Source organism: Brachionichthys hirsutus, chromosome 21 (assembly GCF_040956055.1).
Source record: "Brachionichthys hirsutus isolate HB-005 chromosome 21, CSIRO-AGI_Bhir_v1, whole genome shotgun sequence".
NCBI lineage: Eukaryota > Metazoa > Chordata > Actinopteri > Lophiiformes > Brachionichthyidae > Brachionichthys > Brachionichthys hirsutus.
This window is the reverse complement of record NC_090917.1, coordinates 1,461,780-1,477,738: the sequence shown is the minus strand read 5'-3', so window position 1 is coordinate 1,477,738 and position 15,959 is coordinate 1,461,780. Positions and strand designations below refer to the sequence as shown.

At 53.5% G+C, this 15,959-nt stretch overlaps 3 protein-coding genes and 1 pseudogene across 4 annotated transcripts; 1 reads left to right on the top strand and 3 right to left on the bottom strand.

Annotated features, from left to right (window-relative positions):
• The first annotated feature begins 1,622 nt into the window (after positions 1-1,622).
• Positions 1,623-3,101, top strand: nat9 (N-acetyltransferase 9). 2 transcript variants are annotated; one of them, XM_068754361.1, is made up of 6 exons: positions 1,623-1,756; positions 1,929-2,038; positions 2,142-2,282; positions 2,372-2,431; positions 2,508-2,602; positions 2,676-3,101. In XM_068754361.1, exons 1-6 carry the CDS (start codon positions 1,680-1,682, stop codon positions 2,802-2,804), a joined length of 612 nt encoding a protein of 203 aa, XP_068610462.1. In that variant the 5' UTR covers positions 1,623-1,679; the 3' UTR covers positions 2,805-3,101. The 2 variants fall into 2 exon arrangements, with proteins under 2 accessions (XP_068610462.1, XP_068610461.1); XM_068754360.1 differs by having other exon boundaries at positions 2,661-3,101.
• A 141-nt stretch (positions 3,102-3,242) lies between these two features.
• lrrc59 (leucine rich repeat containing 59) lies at positions 3,243-5,313 on the bottom strand. Its single transcript, XM_068754359.1, has 7 exons — positions 5,190-5,313; positions 5,022-5,081; positions 4,722-4,880; positions 4,512-4,616; positions 4,369-4,441; positions 4,086-4,286; positions 3,243-3,992 (listed from the first exon to the last, which is right to left on the bottom strand). The coding sequence occupies exons 1-7, from the start codon at positions 5,289-5,291 to the stop codon at positions 3,712-3,714; spliced, it is 981 nt and encodes a 326-aa protein (XP_068610460.1). The 5' UTR covers positions 5,292-5,313; the 3' UTR covers positions 3,243-3,711.
• Positions 5,314-6,095: 782 nt separating this feature from the next.
• On the bottom strand, positions 6,096-8,191 carry LOC137910384 (5-hydroxytryptamine receptor 3A-like; annotated as a pseudogene).
• A 1,555-nt stretch (positions 8,192-9,746) lies between these two features.
• On the bottom strand, positions 9,747-12,802 carry LOC137910383 (5-hydroxytryptamine receptor 3A-like). Its single transcript, XM_068754821.1, is given in 12 exon segments — positions 9,747-9,971; positions 10,073-10,152; positions 10,343-10,498; positions 10,572-10,649; positions 10,652-10,781; positions 10,854-11,011; positions 11,254-11,423; positions 11,735-11,844; positions 11,972-11,994; positions 11,997-12,015; positions 12,094-12,254; positions 12,763-12,802. Coding segments are annotated over 12 exon segments (1,350 nt in total).
• Between the last annotated feature and the right edge of the window lie 3,157 nt (positions 12,803-15,959).

Sequence of the window (15,959 nt, the reverse complement as noted above, 5' to 3'; positions counted from 1 at the left end):
GGGCTCCGAACGCGTGCTGGCGCTGCGTCTCAGGTCCATCCTTGTCCAGGCCGGGTCCCGCCCTGTCGCCGTGACGACATCCACGGAGCTCTTGGAGAGAGAGAAAATGGGCGCGCAGTCTGCCTCGTCCTCCGACCCCCCAGGTTCACCGGAGACGGAGGTCAGGTGGCCGCTCGAGTAGCGCACCGGCTGGTAGGCGTCGGACGCCGGGCGGCCTCGCCTCGCCATGGACGCGGCGCCGCCTGCCGAGGAAACGCACAAGAGCTTCCGGATTATCCTAATGGGATTACACAATCCAGATTATTTCACTATTACAAAGTACAGATGGATCAAGACGCGTTCAGAAGAGCATCCCCCCCCCCCCCCCCCCAACAAATGGGGCAGAAGACAAATGAGAAAAGAGGCAAACAAAAAATGGATGCCAGCCAGTTTTCTTCCTCGCTGAAAATCCACACAAACTAAAACAAACGTAAAAGAAGAATCATCTGACCTTTAAACGTCCCTCTGCGTTCGGGCCCTCTGCTCGCCGCAGAGCGCCAAAGGTCGCCACTCCCTCCTCCCCGTCCTCGCTCACTGCTGAACAGAACCTCCTCTCTGCCGCTCCTCTCCTCTCCTCTCCTCTCCTCGCCCGGTCGCCTCCTCCCTCTGTCCAATGACCTCCGTGTCACCCTGGCATCGGGGAGGGCTTTTCTTTACTGAATGTCGCGTGGTGCGTTTGTGTAGACCATTACTCTGCCTTTAGCTCCCGGGATTAGCCGTCATCTGATTAGCTGCCGCCCAATCTCTGAACAGTGTGTGTGGACAGGTGAAACAGCAGTGGGGGGTGGGGGGTGGGGGGGGGGAGAGAGTCTGGGCTCTCGACTCCCCCCAACACGGCTTAACTGGACACCTAAAGACACCACAGATGGACAGACAGCCTGCGGAGTCAAAGCCTCTAAGCAGGAGGCGGCGCCACCCACAGCTATCAGCTTCCCAAGGGGAGGAGATAACGATCAATGCTTCTCCAGAACCTTCTGCGGTTTGGGTCCCAAACAAGGATCGGCTTTCATGCGTATCCTTTAAAAATAAAAAAGTGTTCTGGTCCTTTAAAGTGTTTTAAATGAGAGAACACAGGAAGTAGAATGAGACAAACACAGGAAGTAGTATGAGACGAACACAGGAAGCAGCATGAGATGAACACAGGAAGCAGCAGGAGACTGTGGGAAAGGGCCACTGCTGGCCTCCTGCTGCTGGGTCTGGGTCTGACGGGCCACCATCTGTGGAGGAAGACGAGGGGTCGGTGTCAGGATGAAGAGCTGCCTTCAGAACCAGCCTGCTCTGCTCCGGTCATTCCCGGCGTCTCAGGGCTGACCTGGCTCACGTCACATTAAGACATCCATCCTGAAGGGGGGGCGGGGGGCAGAAATATTTAAATTACAGTGCACGTTCAGCTGTCTCTGGTTGGCTTCGGCGTGCACGTGTCTTCCTATATTTAAAAATGTACTGTTGAAGGCCTGCATGAGCCTTTATTGCACGAGTAAGCATCAATTTCAGCATTTAGAGCTGCGCTGCCGCCGCCCTCCAGCAGGGGGCGACTGGCGCCACTCTGTCAGTGAGAACAGCCGCTGTTTACGCCACCGAGTGTCACTGCGGAAGTGGGCGGGCTGCGTTGGCGTTTCGTGGTGTTGTTTTGTGGCATCATGAAGCTAAACGCGAACACTTTGCTGGAGGGATCCAGAGTGGTTCTGGTTCCTTACGACGCAGAGCACGTGACCAGGCGAGTGCGTCCATGTTCTAGCGGCTGCTTTGAGTGAGGGGGGGGCGACATGAGAGCAAATAAATATAGTTTATTGAAGAAAAAAAAATTGATTGATAACCTGCCATTTAAAGTTAACGATCCCAAACATCAGCTCCTCCTCCTCCTCCTCATTTCCGGTTCCGGTTCTCAGGTATCACGAGTGGATGAAGTCTCCGGAGCTGCAGCGTCTGACCGCCTCCGAGCCGCTGACCCTGGATCAGGAGTACGACATGCAGAGGAGCTGGAGGGAGGACGGCGACAGTGAGGAGTCCGCTTTCATGCCTGATCAAAATGTTCTGAATGCCGCTAATGAGCGGACCCGGACCGGAGGCCCGTCTTTTATATTCCACTTCTACATCTCCAGAGTGCACCTTCATCATCTTAGACAAGCAGCGCTGGGCCGACGCCGGCGTGGAGGAGGAGCAGTGCATGGTGGGAGACGTCAACATCTTCCTGACGGACCCGACGGACCCGTCCTTGGCTGAGCTGGAGATCATGGTCGCAGGTGGATGGACGGACGCCGGACATCCTCGGTTAACAATGACGACCGTTTCCCTTGACAACGCTCCTTTGTCCCCCCCCCACCCCCCACAGAGCCCGGTTACAGAGGCAAAGGGATCGGGAAGGAAGCGACACACATGATGATGCGTTACGGTGAGACGGTCCCAGATTAACACGCCGGACTCGGACCGCCGTCTAAAAATAAATACGTGTTCCTCCACTCCACCAGGTGTCTCCAAACTCGGGGTGAAGAAGTTTCAAGTTAAGATCGGGCTGGACAACCACGCGAGCGTCGCCATGTTCAAGAAGCTCCACTTCCAAGAGGTAATGACGAAGGTCATGACCCCCCACCCCCTGAACCTTCAGCACGCGCCTCTCGCAGGTTTCCGTGTGCCAGGTGTTCAGAGAGGTGACCCTGGAGGTGACGGTGGATGAGTGCGTCCGGACGCGTCTGCTGGACGTCACGGCCGACGTGAAGGAGCGAGACTGCAGGCAGGTCCGCAGCGGCCGGCGGCTAACGGCGTGAAAGGCGAGGCCGCTGCGCCCCCCCCACACCGGAGAGACAGTCGGGCGGGTTCTGGACTCCGCCTGAGGGAAAACCTGGAGCTCTCTGGAACGGAACCCAAGACCTGGGCTAGGACTGAAACCGGGTTGGCGCGTTGAACTTTTCCACCGCCGCACTTTTACGTCAGAATGTCCGAAATCCGGGGGTCGACCATGCACGGTGTGGCCATAAGTGTGAGGACACCTTAATAACACTCGGCGCCGTTCTGAACCGGGCCGGAGCGCCCCGCCGTCCTTGTGAATGAAACCTCAGATTAGATTTACGAGTCTGTCTTTTATTTATTATGTTTGTTCCATTTGTGGAGTCCGCCGGTTTCCCCTCGGAGCCGGAAGGCCCGAGGTTCCTTTCCAATCCCAAATGCTGGAGCTTTAAATGGAAGTCAGAGAACCAGACCCGTTTCCTGCGGAGCCGTTTATTGAAAGCAGCGACACGTCATCGGTTCAGGTCCGACGAAAACACTTCACAAAAGTTCCCTGTTTGGGATGAGAGGAGGAACCCGGTTCGGTGCCGGACCGTCGATTTGAATAAAAACATAATCAATAGTCGCGCCTGTAAATCATAGCGACTTGCTCGCTGAGGGACGAACGCCAGCCTTATGGTTATCGTCTCTGGTTTACACGCCGCCGCCGCCACCGCCGTCTTGAGGTTTGGCGTTCGGCCCGGCCGCCGCCGAACCGAAGACGAGCTCGGGTTTCAGCGCAGCCGTTCAGGAGACGAGTCAAAGGCGAGACGTTTTGGTTTAAAACCCAGCTGGGGTACAAAAGAAGCGACAATTCCATAGGAATTTAAGGCGACTGTCCGGGCTGACTCCTCCCCTCAGACTGGCGAGGGGGGGCGGGACGCAGACTCGTCCTCGGAGGCGGTCCGTTTAGTTCTTCGATGCTTTTGCGGACTCCAGGAACTCCTTCGCCGCCGCCGACAGGTTCTCCGCCAGCCGCCGGACGACGCCCTCCTGCTCTCTGGCCCAGGACAGGCCGTCGTCCACGGCGACGTTGACCGGAACGCACGCGGCCTCCTTCCTCAGGTCGGTCAGGCGGCAGGCGGCGGCGAAGGCGGCCGCTCCCAGCAGCGCCAGGAGGAGGAGCTTGAACGTCAGGCCAATCAGAGAACGCTTAGGTTTGGGCGCCAACTCGACGGCGACCTTTTTATCTGCGGAGACGAAGCGAGAAACGAGAACAGTAAGAACACGGTGGACCCCCCCGGAACCCCCTTAAAGGGCGTCGCCCAGACCTCCTGTCCTACCTGCTGCCTGCCCGTTCTTCCTCTTCTTCTCCGCGCTCTTCTTCTTCTGTTGTTGCTGTTGTTCCCGCGCAGCAATGGCCGCCATCTGAGCGTTGTACTCCCGCCTCCTCTTCTCCTTCTCTTCCGCCTTCTCCCGTTTGCGAGCCTCCTTCTCTCTGGCCTCCCGCTCGCGCTGCTTCACCTCCCTCTTCCTCTCTTGCTCTGGGATGAAAACATGCATTTTTTTATTGGGGGGGGGGTCCGGCAGTCGCATCTCAACCAGAAGAGACGTGAAAATGTTCACCTTTTTCCTTGGAAAGGCGTTTCTCCCGGGCGCGGTCCACCTCCTCCTGAACGGCCCTCATGTGCTGCAGAACCTGAAAGAAGATCCACCGTCTTGAGTTCTGCCATTTCTCTTTTGTGAACCGTCACAGCGCCCCCCCTCACCCTGGAGGCGCACTGTTTGCACTGCTTCTCATCCAGACAGTCTCCGGCTGCTTTGGCCAGGTCGGCCTCCAGCGGGTTATCCTTCAGGTCCAACCACTTCAGAGTCTGCGAGCAGAGACGTGCACGCGCACACACACACACACACACACACACAGTAAAAACTGGGCGGAGAGGACACTTTTAAGGGCAGCGTTGGCGTCTGCCACCCACCCTGAGCTGGGAGAAGCTGACGGGCAGGACGGTCAGCTTGTTGTCGTACAGGTCCAGATGCTGGAGGCTGCTCAGGTTCCCCAGGTCGTCCGGCAGGCAGGTCAGCTGGTTCTTACTCAGGTCCACCTTCACCAGGTGGGTCAGGTTGCAGAATTCTGGCTAAAAAACAACAACGACTTAGGCCTCGTGTTCTTTAGCTTTCTTATGAAACCCACATTATGCCGTTAAAGCTCTAATGCAGTCAAATTTAATTTTTATTTATGCTGTAAAACGTGTAAAATGGTGCGTTCAGGGTCTTACTGGAAGGGAGGTAATGTTGTTGCAGGACAAGTCCACGACAGTCGCTTTGGTGAATAAAGACTTTAAGGAGAGATTACAGATTGGAATTAGTTCAGATATTCGTGTCCATATATCAAACAAACATAATGCGACGTTTACGTCCGCTCGGACAAACGAAGACGAGCCTACCAGCTCTCTGACGGGCACCTCGGTGAGGTTACTCAGACTCAGGTCCGCTTCATTCCCGTTGATTTTGTCCTTCAGGTTCAACACTTTGCTGTTTTTACTCATTCTGGAATCTGGGAGAAAACACCGTCGGAAATTTTAATTTATTTATTTATTTCTCTCCTGAGAAGAAGCCGACTAACGCGAACGTTTTTACGATCTGCTTCACCCGTTCTGAAAGCTGCCTTCGAGGCTCGACGAAACAAAGCGAAGCACAAAAAAAATATGCGCTAAAACTTCTAAATACGAAAACAAAGTTAGCGGAACGGCGGCGCGGTGCGAAATCTGTATTTCTGACAGCGCTTGACTCCCTCCTCAATGAAAAATCCACGTCACTGATTGCACGACAGCGCGGTGACGTCGCAGCGAACAGCGCCACCTGCTGCACCGGAGGGCGACTGCAGCGGCAGAATCAATATGTTCTGACGAGCATGTCAAAGGAACTGTTTATTAAAGCACGCATTCAAACGTATTTAACCCTGACGTCATCACGTTATTGATGAAATGATCTATCAGCGCTTTCTTTGATGTAACTTTTGTTACTCGACTACAGAAACATCTAAAAAAAAAAAACAATATTATGAAAAAGTTTAATATTTCCGTCGCTCATTTCATTATATAGATTCATTTCATATTTTCGAGGCTCCTCTGGTTTCGAATGACAAACGAGACCCTGACATGGAAAGTGGATATTAACATGTATGGTTGTTTATTATTATTTTAAATATCTGTTGGATTAGTTCAACATACGCATATCAAAGGTACATAAAAGTACAAGTAGCGCAACTTGACTAGTGAGCTAGGCTAACGGCGTAACGGTGACGGGCGACGCAGGCAGGCCGTTCCCGTCCCGTGGTGTTTTTTAGGAACTTATTCCCGCGGGTCGCACCAAATGGAAAACATGCAGACTAAAAACAGGATGGCGGACATGACGTAGAAGACGAAGAACGCTCTGTTGATAGTTTTTGTCTTTCTGGTCCAGTAGCCGGGCTTCTCCTGGCCTTTCCCGCCGTTGGGGAGCAGCGCCAGGGCTTTCGCCACCTCCCTCAGCTCGCCGGAAAGCTTCTCGGCGACGCGCCACTCCTCCGTCGACAGGCCGCCGCTGCCCTGCGAGACGGCGGTTTTTGGGAGAGTCAGTGCGGTAAGTTTAATCGTGAACCCAAAGAGAAGTCAGTTTTGTGTGCGGTGACCCCCCCCCCCCGACCTTCAGCGATCCGGCCAGCGCCTGGTCAGCAGACGCATCGGAGACGTACGCCGTCCACCGCTTGTCCTCTGGAAGGAAGACGCAAACACATCAGAGACGTTCCAGCGCGTCAGCCGACCTGAAGCATGGACTTTTGGGCTCTCACCTCCTTTGTGGTCGTCCCGACGGCTCCGTTCTCCGTCCGTCCCTTTGTCTTCGGAGTCTTTCCCCATCAGATACATCACCAGGATGGTTTCCAGGAGGCTCAGCATCATCAGACCAAGAATCCCAATGCAGTAGACCACTGGGGGGGGGGGGGAGAACGGCGGCATTAAACATTCACACGTCGACGCCGCTGCCGACCCTTCCTTACCGATCAGGGGGATCCTGTGCGACGAGGAAGGCAGGATCTCGTTCAGGATGAGCTGCATCACGGTGACGGCGAGCATCACGGTGACCTTGAAGCTGAGCTTCTCGCCGCCGGTCTCTGAGATCAGGAAGGAGGCCAGGTCCAGGAACAGGAAGATCAGCAGCGGCAGGAGGAAGTTGACGATGTAGAGGACGGACCGCCTCTTCATGGAGATCTACGGGAAGGTGCCGGACGGCGATCTGACCTTACCGTTTGCGAACCGTCGGGGGGGTCATTCGGACTTACGGTGTAAACCAACACGTCTTGCCGGACGTTGAACATCACGACGGTTTTGTTGGTGACCGTCATGCTGATGAAGAGCCACTCGTACTGCGTCCGCATCGTGGCGTGTCTGTCCTCCGAGGAGCTGAGGTGGTGGACCAGCTGAATTTCATCCACTGGGTTTGGGAGGTCAAACAAATCGAGTCAAACACCTCCCCCCCCCCGCGACCGGGTCGAGGACTCACCGAGTGGACCACCGACTAAAGGACAGGTTGCAGCGCTGGATGTCAAAGGGGAACTTGTAGACGTGCATCCTGCAGGTGCTGACGAGCACCTGGTCGTCCTGGACGCTGACCAGACCGTCACTGTAGATGGTGAGGTGGGGGCTCGGGGGGCTTTGTCCTTCTCTGTCCTGAGTGGCAATGCACACATGAGACACGAGCCCCCCCCGCCCCCCGCGTGAGACACACGTCGTGTCGCACAGATTACGAAGCGTCTCGCAGCAACTTGCATCTCGTCAATGCAGATGTCCGGCTTCCACAAGACGTCCGTCGGAATTGAAACCGTCTCGATCCCACAGAAGTCTCCCGGGTTCCACCGAATGTGCTGGTTATACCAGCTCTAGAGAGAGAGAGAGAGAGAGAGAGAGAGAGAGCATGGGAAGCCATCAGAACTGGGCGGAACCGCGGCGGATTGAAGGTCTGCCCTCAGACGGGACTCACCGCCACGATCCAGACGTACGCCACGAACATCTGGTCGATCTCTCTCTGCGAAAGGGCGGGACGAGCGTGGATGAAAGGTCACGCGGCAGAGCTCGGGTTTCACCGACACGTCTCGGGCCTCGCCTTACCACGTCGAGGATGGCGTACAGCTGCACCTCCAGGCAGACCCGCGTGGGCTGCTTGTAGTCTTTGACGGGCCGGGTCATGAAGAACAGCTCGTTGTTCTTGGTCAGGTTCAGGTGGTTTAAAACGTCCTGGTAGGCGCACGCCCGCTCGGAGGACCGCCCGCCCTCAGCTGAAAGGACACGGACACGCGCTGGTGGTGAATTAAAACACGGCGAGTCGCCGGGTAGACTATCGTCGACTGCCGATCCGCCTCCTTCCTTTATTCGTCTTTATTCTTACCGCATTTGTGTCGCTTGTCTCGCATCTCCCTCATTTAAGACAATTCTCGAGCTGATGATGAGGATGCAGAGACTCTGCAGAGCATCCGGCGGCGCGCTCCAGTCTGGTTGCTATGGCTACCGTCATCTGACGCCACTATCAGCCTAATGACAGCGACATTTCGACTAAAACTTGACTAAAACCGACTCGAGCTTTGGGAGTTGAACAAAATGGATGAAAACTTCAACCGGTCACATTTCCTGTCTTTTACTTTTCCTCTTTCGCTCTACTTTTGTCCGCGCGCGTTCGAGATTTGACTTCGGTCCGAGGGGATTCTATTGAATCATTCGCGTGGAGGACGACGGAAATGTTACCTTTGAGGAGGAGCAACAGGAGGAATCCAGCCAGCATCTCGGAGAATGCAGAATCCAAAAGGGGGTGCGGCATCAACGGAGAGATTTCATCCTCAAACTTGGGAGGAGGGCTGGGCAAATGGAACGTATTTAACTGGTGACACACCAGGAGGCTACCGCATAGCGACCATATGGGGGGGGGGGGGGGAATTAAGGCTGATGTCAAACCCAATCCACCAGCTCGATCACTATAGCGTTAACCGAGTGGATGGTGAGTGGGACTCTGGGTGCCCAAATGTCTCTGAGGCTGGGCCACGACCCCCCCCCCCCTGCTTCCTGTGTTCGACCACGACATCCACCAGACATTTAGGACCCCCCCCACTGAACGTAAGTGAATTCTGAATTCATCAGCAGACAATGACAAACATCAGTCGGTTTAAATCCGACTGATGTTGGTTTCAAACCCCCCCCCCCCCCAACTGGACACCGACCGGCTGCTCTGAGATGGGCGTTGGCAGGATTAGGCTTTTATCCAATTAGTCCATTGATGAGCGTGAGTGTGGGTGGGGCCCATTTTCTGTCTGCACATCTTTAACCCTTTATGGGGCGAGTGATTATTTTTGATCATTTGAGTTTTTTTTTTTTTACATGCATTTCCAATGAGTGCCCTATAAAGGGTTAAGCATCACAGAGATAGATAGATAGATAGATAGATAGATAGATAGATAGATAGATGGAATAAAGAATATTTCCATGCATCATTGTTTAGATATTGTTTATTTGTTTATGATGTGATATATGTCAAAGTGTTTCATGCTGAAGAACACAAATCTCTGATTGAGTCGGATGAATAGAACACGAAGCATCACAGACATGAACACACACACAAACACACACTCTGAGCACACACACACACGGGTGTTAACGTCGCTGCAGATGTGCGTGTAACAGCTGCTACGAAGCATAACCACATCAAACCATCACGCCACACGTGTGTAAACGTAGCGCATGCTAACAACGCCGCCGGTAGCTGCAGTGAACCAACGGACTAAATCCACCTGGGCGGGTGAGAAGAACCCCAAAATGTAACAATGCAGAATTAATGTAGCTTAGCTTAGCTCCAGTTTTTAAGGTACACGTTAAGTTTCTATTTCTTTTCTCGAGAACAGGTGAGAGAGATGAGCGCCAGAGCGAAGGACGCACGCAGGTAGCAGACCAGGTGCGTTAAGCGCTAAACAGGAAGACCGTTTAGCCGTATTTCCACAGGAAAGACATGAAGAATAAAAACATGATGATTATTGACAAGTAGACAATAAGGAAAACCGTGTCGACCCGCTGGGCCACTCGGGTCCAGTAGCCAGGCACGCGGCCTCCCTTCTTCACGCTGAGGAACAGACACAGGGTGCTCTCGATCTTCCTCAGCTCCTCCGACAGCTCCTCCATGGTGCGGCGCTCCTCGCTCGGCCTGCCGCACTGCAAAAGGTCAGGCAGAAAGGCAACGGTGAACGCCGGGTCTGTCTGCTGGACGCTCGTTTTCACGTCTGCTTCCCCGCGAGAAACAAGCCAAAGTTCACCTCTTTGGACACAGACAGCAGCTGGGAGGGCGTCTCTCCGGCAGGACCGTCGTAGGCGCCGCCGGTCCATCTGGCGTCCTCTGGAGCGCCGACGCGGGACAAAACATGACTATCAATAAAGCGAATGAAAGGACACTAAAGAGATTCTGGGCGTGGAGGTTGCCTCTAATCCAGTTCTAAATCTGTGTTTGAAGGTGTTGGCAAAACATTTAGCGACAGGACGGGGGGGCAGACGCAGGACTGAGAGTCCAGCCCGGGTCCTGGTCTCACCTCTGAAGTTGTCTTTGTCCTGTCTGATGCAGTAGTCTCCCTCGCACTGGTCCCTGTCGGCCTGGTTTTTAGAGTCTTTCGCCATCAGGTGCATCACAAAAATGGTTTCCAGGAGGCTCAGCAGCATCAGACCGAAAACCCCGATGCAGTAGACCGCTGGGGGGGGGGGGGGGGGGTCACATACAGACATCAAAAGGGCCCGTTCCTGCTCAATAAAGACTGCTTTTACCTATCAGCGGAATCCTGTTGGACGAAGACGGCAGGATCTCGTTCAGGATGAGCTGCAGCACGGTGACGGCCAGCAGACGGTGACCTTGAAGCTGAGCTTCTCGCCGCCCTCGTTGGAGATCATGAACGAGGCCAGGTCCAGACACAGGAAGAACAGGACGGGCAGCAGGAAGTTGACGATGTAGAGGATGGACCGCCGCTTCATGTTGATCTGTGGAAGGAGGTTCGGATGATGATGATACGCAGAGCGGGGTTCGCGACCCGCGGCGCCCGTCGTACGTACGGTGTAAACGATCGTGTCCTGGTCCTCCGGGTCCGTGGCGTTTCTGGTGGTGACCTTCAAGTTGAGGAAGAGCCATTCGTACTGGGTCCGCATCATGTCCAGAGACTCCTCGGTGGCCTCCGAAGAGTTGTCGGTCGCCTTGAGCCGAATGTCCTTTGCTGGGGTGAGGAGCGGGAAAAGGGGGGGGGGGGGGGGGGTCGCTCAGGTAAAACGATTATTGGGAGAATCTTCGAGGTTGAACCCAAGTCTTTACAACCGATGCTATTCCCTCTGCATTTATCCGGGCTCAGGGGAGAAACTTAGCTCCTGCTAACCGTGCTACCCACGGGGCTGCGTTAGCGACATTTAAATCACCAGATTATCGTTAAAATATCAACACATACGTGAGTAATCCTCTCACCGCTGTGTATGACGGACCTAAAGGAGAGGTTACAACGCTGCGTGTCGAAGGGGAACTTGTAAATCTGCATCCTGCAGGTGCTGACCAGCACCTGGTTGGTGCGGAACTCGACGTCCCCTTGGCTGTTGATGGAAAGGTAAGGACTTTGAGGAGCTTTGTCCTTCTCCGTCCTGTGTGAGAACACGAGAGTGACTAGAAGAAACATCGCCGGATGAGCAAGAAGCTGCATTTCGACAGCACTGGTCGCACCCCGTCTCCGATCGGCTCGGTTTAGGGTTCTGATCTGAATTCCACTGACGCTTAACCGCCCCCCCCCCCCCCCCCCCCATCCTAAAGAACTGATTTAATTTATTAAAGTGTCATTAAACATGAAAATTAAGAAGAATATATCTAGAAATTGCTGTCGTTTCTATTTTTTTTATGCATGTGCTGCACACACACACACACACACACACACGCGCGCGCGCGTTTTCACACTTACATTTCTTCAATAGTCAGATCTGGTTTCCAGAGTGCATTAGTAGGAAGAGAAACGTTATTAATCCCACAAAACTGCTCCGGATCCCAGGAAATGTATTCATTGTTCCACCTCTGCAGAGAAGAACCGGGAAGACGAGCACAAAGAAAGAAAAACACAAAAAGGGGAACGTGAGAGAAGAAGGTTCCCAAGGGGTCAGGGTTCTCGGGTCTCCCGGAGGGGGGGGGGGAGAGATCTCACCACGACGGTCCAGACGTACGGATGAACCTCTGGTCTTTCTCCACCTGTAACCAGGCGACACATCGACACATCGACTTCAGGCATTTCCGGCGAATCCGCCTTTCGGAGTTCGAAGGTCTTACCACGTCCAAGATGGCGTAGAGCAGGACCTCCAGGCGCACCAGCGTGGCGCGCTTGTGGTCTCTGACGGGACGGGTCATGAAGTAGATCTCGTTGTGCAGCGTGAGATTCAGGTGATTTAAGACAGCCTGGTGAGTGCAGCTCTTCTCAGTGTAGCCCCCGTCTGCAGCAGAAGAGCCCCCCCCCCCCACCCATGAGACAAGTGATTCTTCTCTCCTGGACATCATCGCCCCGCATCCACTGGCTGCGGCCACTAAGAGGCCATTATGGGACGAGCGTTTAGCAGATGACGCGGGTTCGTCTCATCTAACCGCTAATGGTTTATACATTTTAGATTTCAGACTCAGATCCGTCTTCTGGTTACTTTGAGAGTCACCATCAGGGCAAATCTGGGTTTAAAAACCTCACTGAGATAAGATATAAGATCCCCCCCCCCCACACACACACACACTCCCCGAGGAGCAATAATCCTGCTCTCCGCTAATAGATGTCACGTTTTGTCACATATAGACATTTCAACATTAGATTTAATTTAATACCGTATAAATGAAGATAACACTTCACCCCCCCCCCCCCCCCCTCCTCATTATTCTGTCGCCTGTAAATGTTGGATTGAAATTTCAACATTAATTAATGACATCAATAAGTGCTGGGGGGGGGGGGCAGCTTACCTGTGAGGGTGAGCAGAAAGAAGAATCCAGTCAGAATCATGACGGCAGGGCAGCCGGAGGTCCGTGCTCCTGTCCTCTCCGGTCGGCTTCAGTTCTGACACCGCGTCCTCGTTCCGGATGGGGGGGCCGGGCAAATGGAGCGAGCAATCTTTAATGCCTTTGTTTTGTTTTTGTTTTTTTTATATCTCATTAGTTCAACATCCATCCGGAGATAATGTTCAATTCCCGAGAGGATCCCAGAGCATCTAGTTGATTCTCTCTTCAGGAGGGCAGGGAGGCCACGAGCGATCAATTAACATCGATTGTGGGTCGACGGGGAAGCATTAAAGCGTGCAGAGGTTGAAGGTTTAAAGACGCTCAAAGGAACCTCCTCTTTCTTTTGAATCTACATTCATTGCAAATGCTACCGAGAATTTCTAAGTGATCCAGAATCCGGGATCTCTTCTGGATCATCTCCTGTTCCCGATCATTTCATCAAGATCCGTCCAGAACTCTTTGGGTTATCGTGCTAAAAGACAGGCAAACAAACCGAACAGAGTTCAAACACCAAAACTTTATTGTCCATTTGATGTTTCAACATTTCCACTTGTCACCGGTGCCTGAAAGCAGGGCCGTCAAACGAGTTCAGGGTTCTGGACCCGACGGTCTGGACCAGTTTGTTCTGATCCGCCCTCCTGCGTTCTACGGGAGGGTTGCGGGCCGACCTAGACTAACATGCTAACTCTAACCTCATGCGCCACAACGTGCGTCGTCTAGGAGACGGCTAATAGTGCATTGAATGCTGATATAGTCCCTTTTGCAGTATGATGTCACAGCGGCGCGCCTGTGTGTGTGTGTGCGTGCGTGTGTGTGTGTGTAAACCTTTACAAATGTTTCACATATTTTCATCCACATTCTATTAAACACACGCCGTTCTCTGCAACAAAATGGAGAGCGTCAACAACGGGCGAGCTACAGATTAAAATCAAACGAAACGCGAAACGGCTAAAGAATCCACAAACGGTTTCCCGGGTCGGCCGCCACCCGGTCCGACCGCTCCTGCGTTCGCATTGGGCGGAAGGTGTCTGAAGGAGGAGGCGGGATGAGAGGAGGAAGCAGAAGCTGCGGCTCCCTGATCCGAGTCGAGGAGTCGGCGCCGAGTTTTGCAGAGAAGAAGAATATTCATAACAAAAAATCGATTGCCGATCGCAGAAGCCCCCCCCCCCCCGACTGTTAGGCTGGTAGGAGCAGCGTTTCCTACAGGTAATAAATAATGACGTAGGAGGGGGCGGAGCTTTCCTGCAAGGTAAGAGAAGAAGAAGAAACAGCTGTGGTGTAAAAGTGCAGGTGAGGCCGTTCTGCTCCTTCTCTTCGTCTCCTCCTTCCGCTCAGGAGCAGATTTAATCCAACAATCGATCCAGCGTTGAGACAGATGGGGGGGGGGGGGGGGCGTCCCTGTCAGTGAGGACTGTGTGTGTGTGTGTGTGTGTTACACAATGAGCGGTCCGCGGCGGGGATGTTTAGGACTCTGGCCGTCCCTGAGCTCCGCCCCCTGCTCCTCCAGGTTGATATTGCTGGTGGAGGTGTGGTGGTGGGGGGGCTCCAAAACAGGCCTGTAGCCCCCCAGGTACATCAGCCCTGAACGAGAGAACAAAGAGGAGGAGGAGGGTTATGATGAAGAATGTGGATCGTCCATGTTTGCTTGTTTTTGCATTTGTCAACAAGTTGTTTGGTGAATAATTGTGTGGGGGGAGGGGCTTCTTCTTTTTTTCTCAGGTGAATTTATTTCTCATGATTATCTGAAAAACAATTACATTTGTACAGAATTTGGATGGAAGTTAAAATTTGTTATGACCTCATGTCCTGCTTTAAGTCTCCGCCTCTCTTTATAAAAAACAACAACAACAACTTCGGTGTTAGGGTTACAGCAAACGGCCGTCGGATCTAGCGTCTACCCGTAACTCCATACCTAGTCCTCAATGTGCACCGGGCACGACTCCTCATCTGTCCATCCGAGAGGAGGCGAGAGAAGGAAGAGAGGAGAAGAGAGGTGGGAGGAGACAGCGGAGGATGTAAAGAATGATGGGGGGAGGAGAGAAAGAGAGATAACAGAACACTTTTACGACACAGAAAGAGAAAACGTGTCACAACATTAGAACAAAGGGGTGACTGGTGGGAAGGGGGGGGGGGGGGGATGCACAACAGCGTGGGGGCGGGGGGGTGGACGTCGGGACGAGTCCCAGATACAGGAACATAAACTCTGGGATGGACCGGACTCTCACACCAACAGGAAACGCAGCATGCCACAAAAACACACGCCGGGACGAAGAGGAAGAGGAGGGGACAGAGTGCGATGCTAAGAGAGAAGCGATGAAGCACGACGACACAGGAAGGGTAGGAATGAAGAGAAGAGCTCCATGCCGGGCAAAGATGCGACAAAGCCTGCCCGACTGGAAAGAAACTAATCTGAGTAAAACTAATTCTGGTTTCCCTATTACTTAAATTTGTATTAGCATGTTAGCATAGCAGGCTAACTCTCCGCTCTTCCCCTTTCCTCCCCACGCGCTCGCGGCCAGGACTCGTCCGCCATTGGTCCACGAGCCGGAGGTTGCCACTCACCAGCGAATCGGCTGTCGGGAGCTTGCTCATTATCCAGCCCCAAAGAGGGCGTGTCACAGAGGGCGACGCCCTGATTGTTATTGGCCAACTCTGGACACCTGCTCCGCCCACCTGCAAGCGAGGGCAAAGGTCAAACAAGAGAAGCCAGGCACAGCAGGGGGAGGGGGCAGGCAGGGTGAGGGGCGGGAAGGGGAGGAGTCAGAGTGGAGGGGCGGGGCCAGCCATGCTGGAAATAAAAAATATATAATATTTCTTACATTTAAAATTAAAAGAAAGTGAAATTACTAAACAAAATGTTTGTGATGAAGAATAAATAAAGTTTTCTAGAATAGCCCGTGTGCACTGAAGGGGAGGAGCCTGCAGCGATGGCGGGATGATGGAAGAGACACAGACGGGACACTCAGAAGCTGTGTGGCCATTTCCCGGGTAACTGGAAGGTCATTCGGGAACTCGCAGGTGCTCAGAGACACGCGGAAGGAACTACATATATGTTGTCCAATGGAGGTGACCTTTGACCTCGAGGCCTTTTGTTCACCGAGACGCACCACGCTCACTTTGTCTCACGCACACTCACACAGCAGCATGAAGACGTTTCCGCT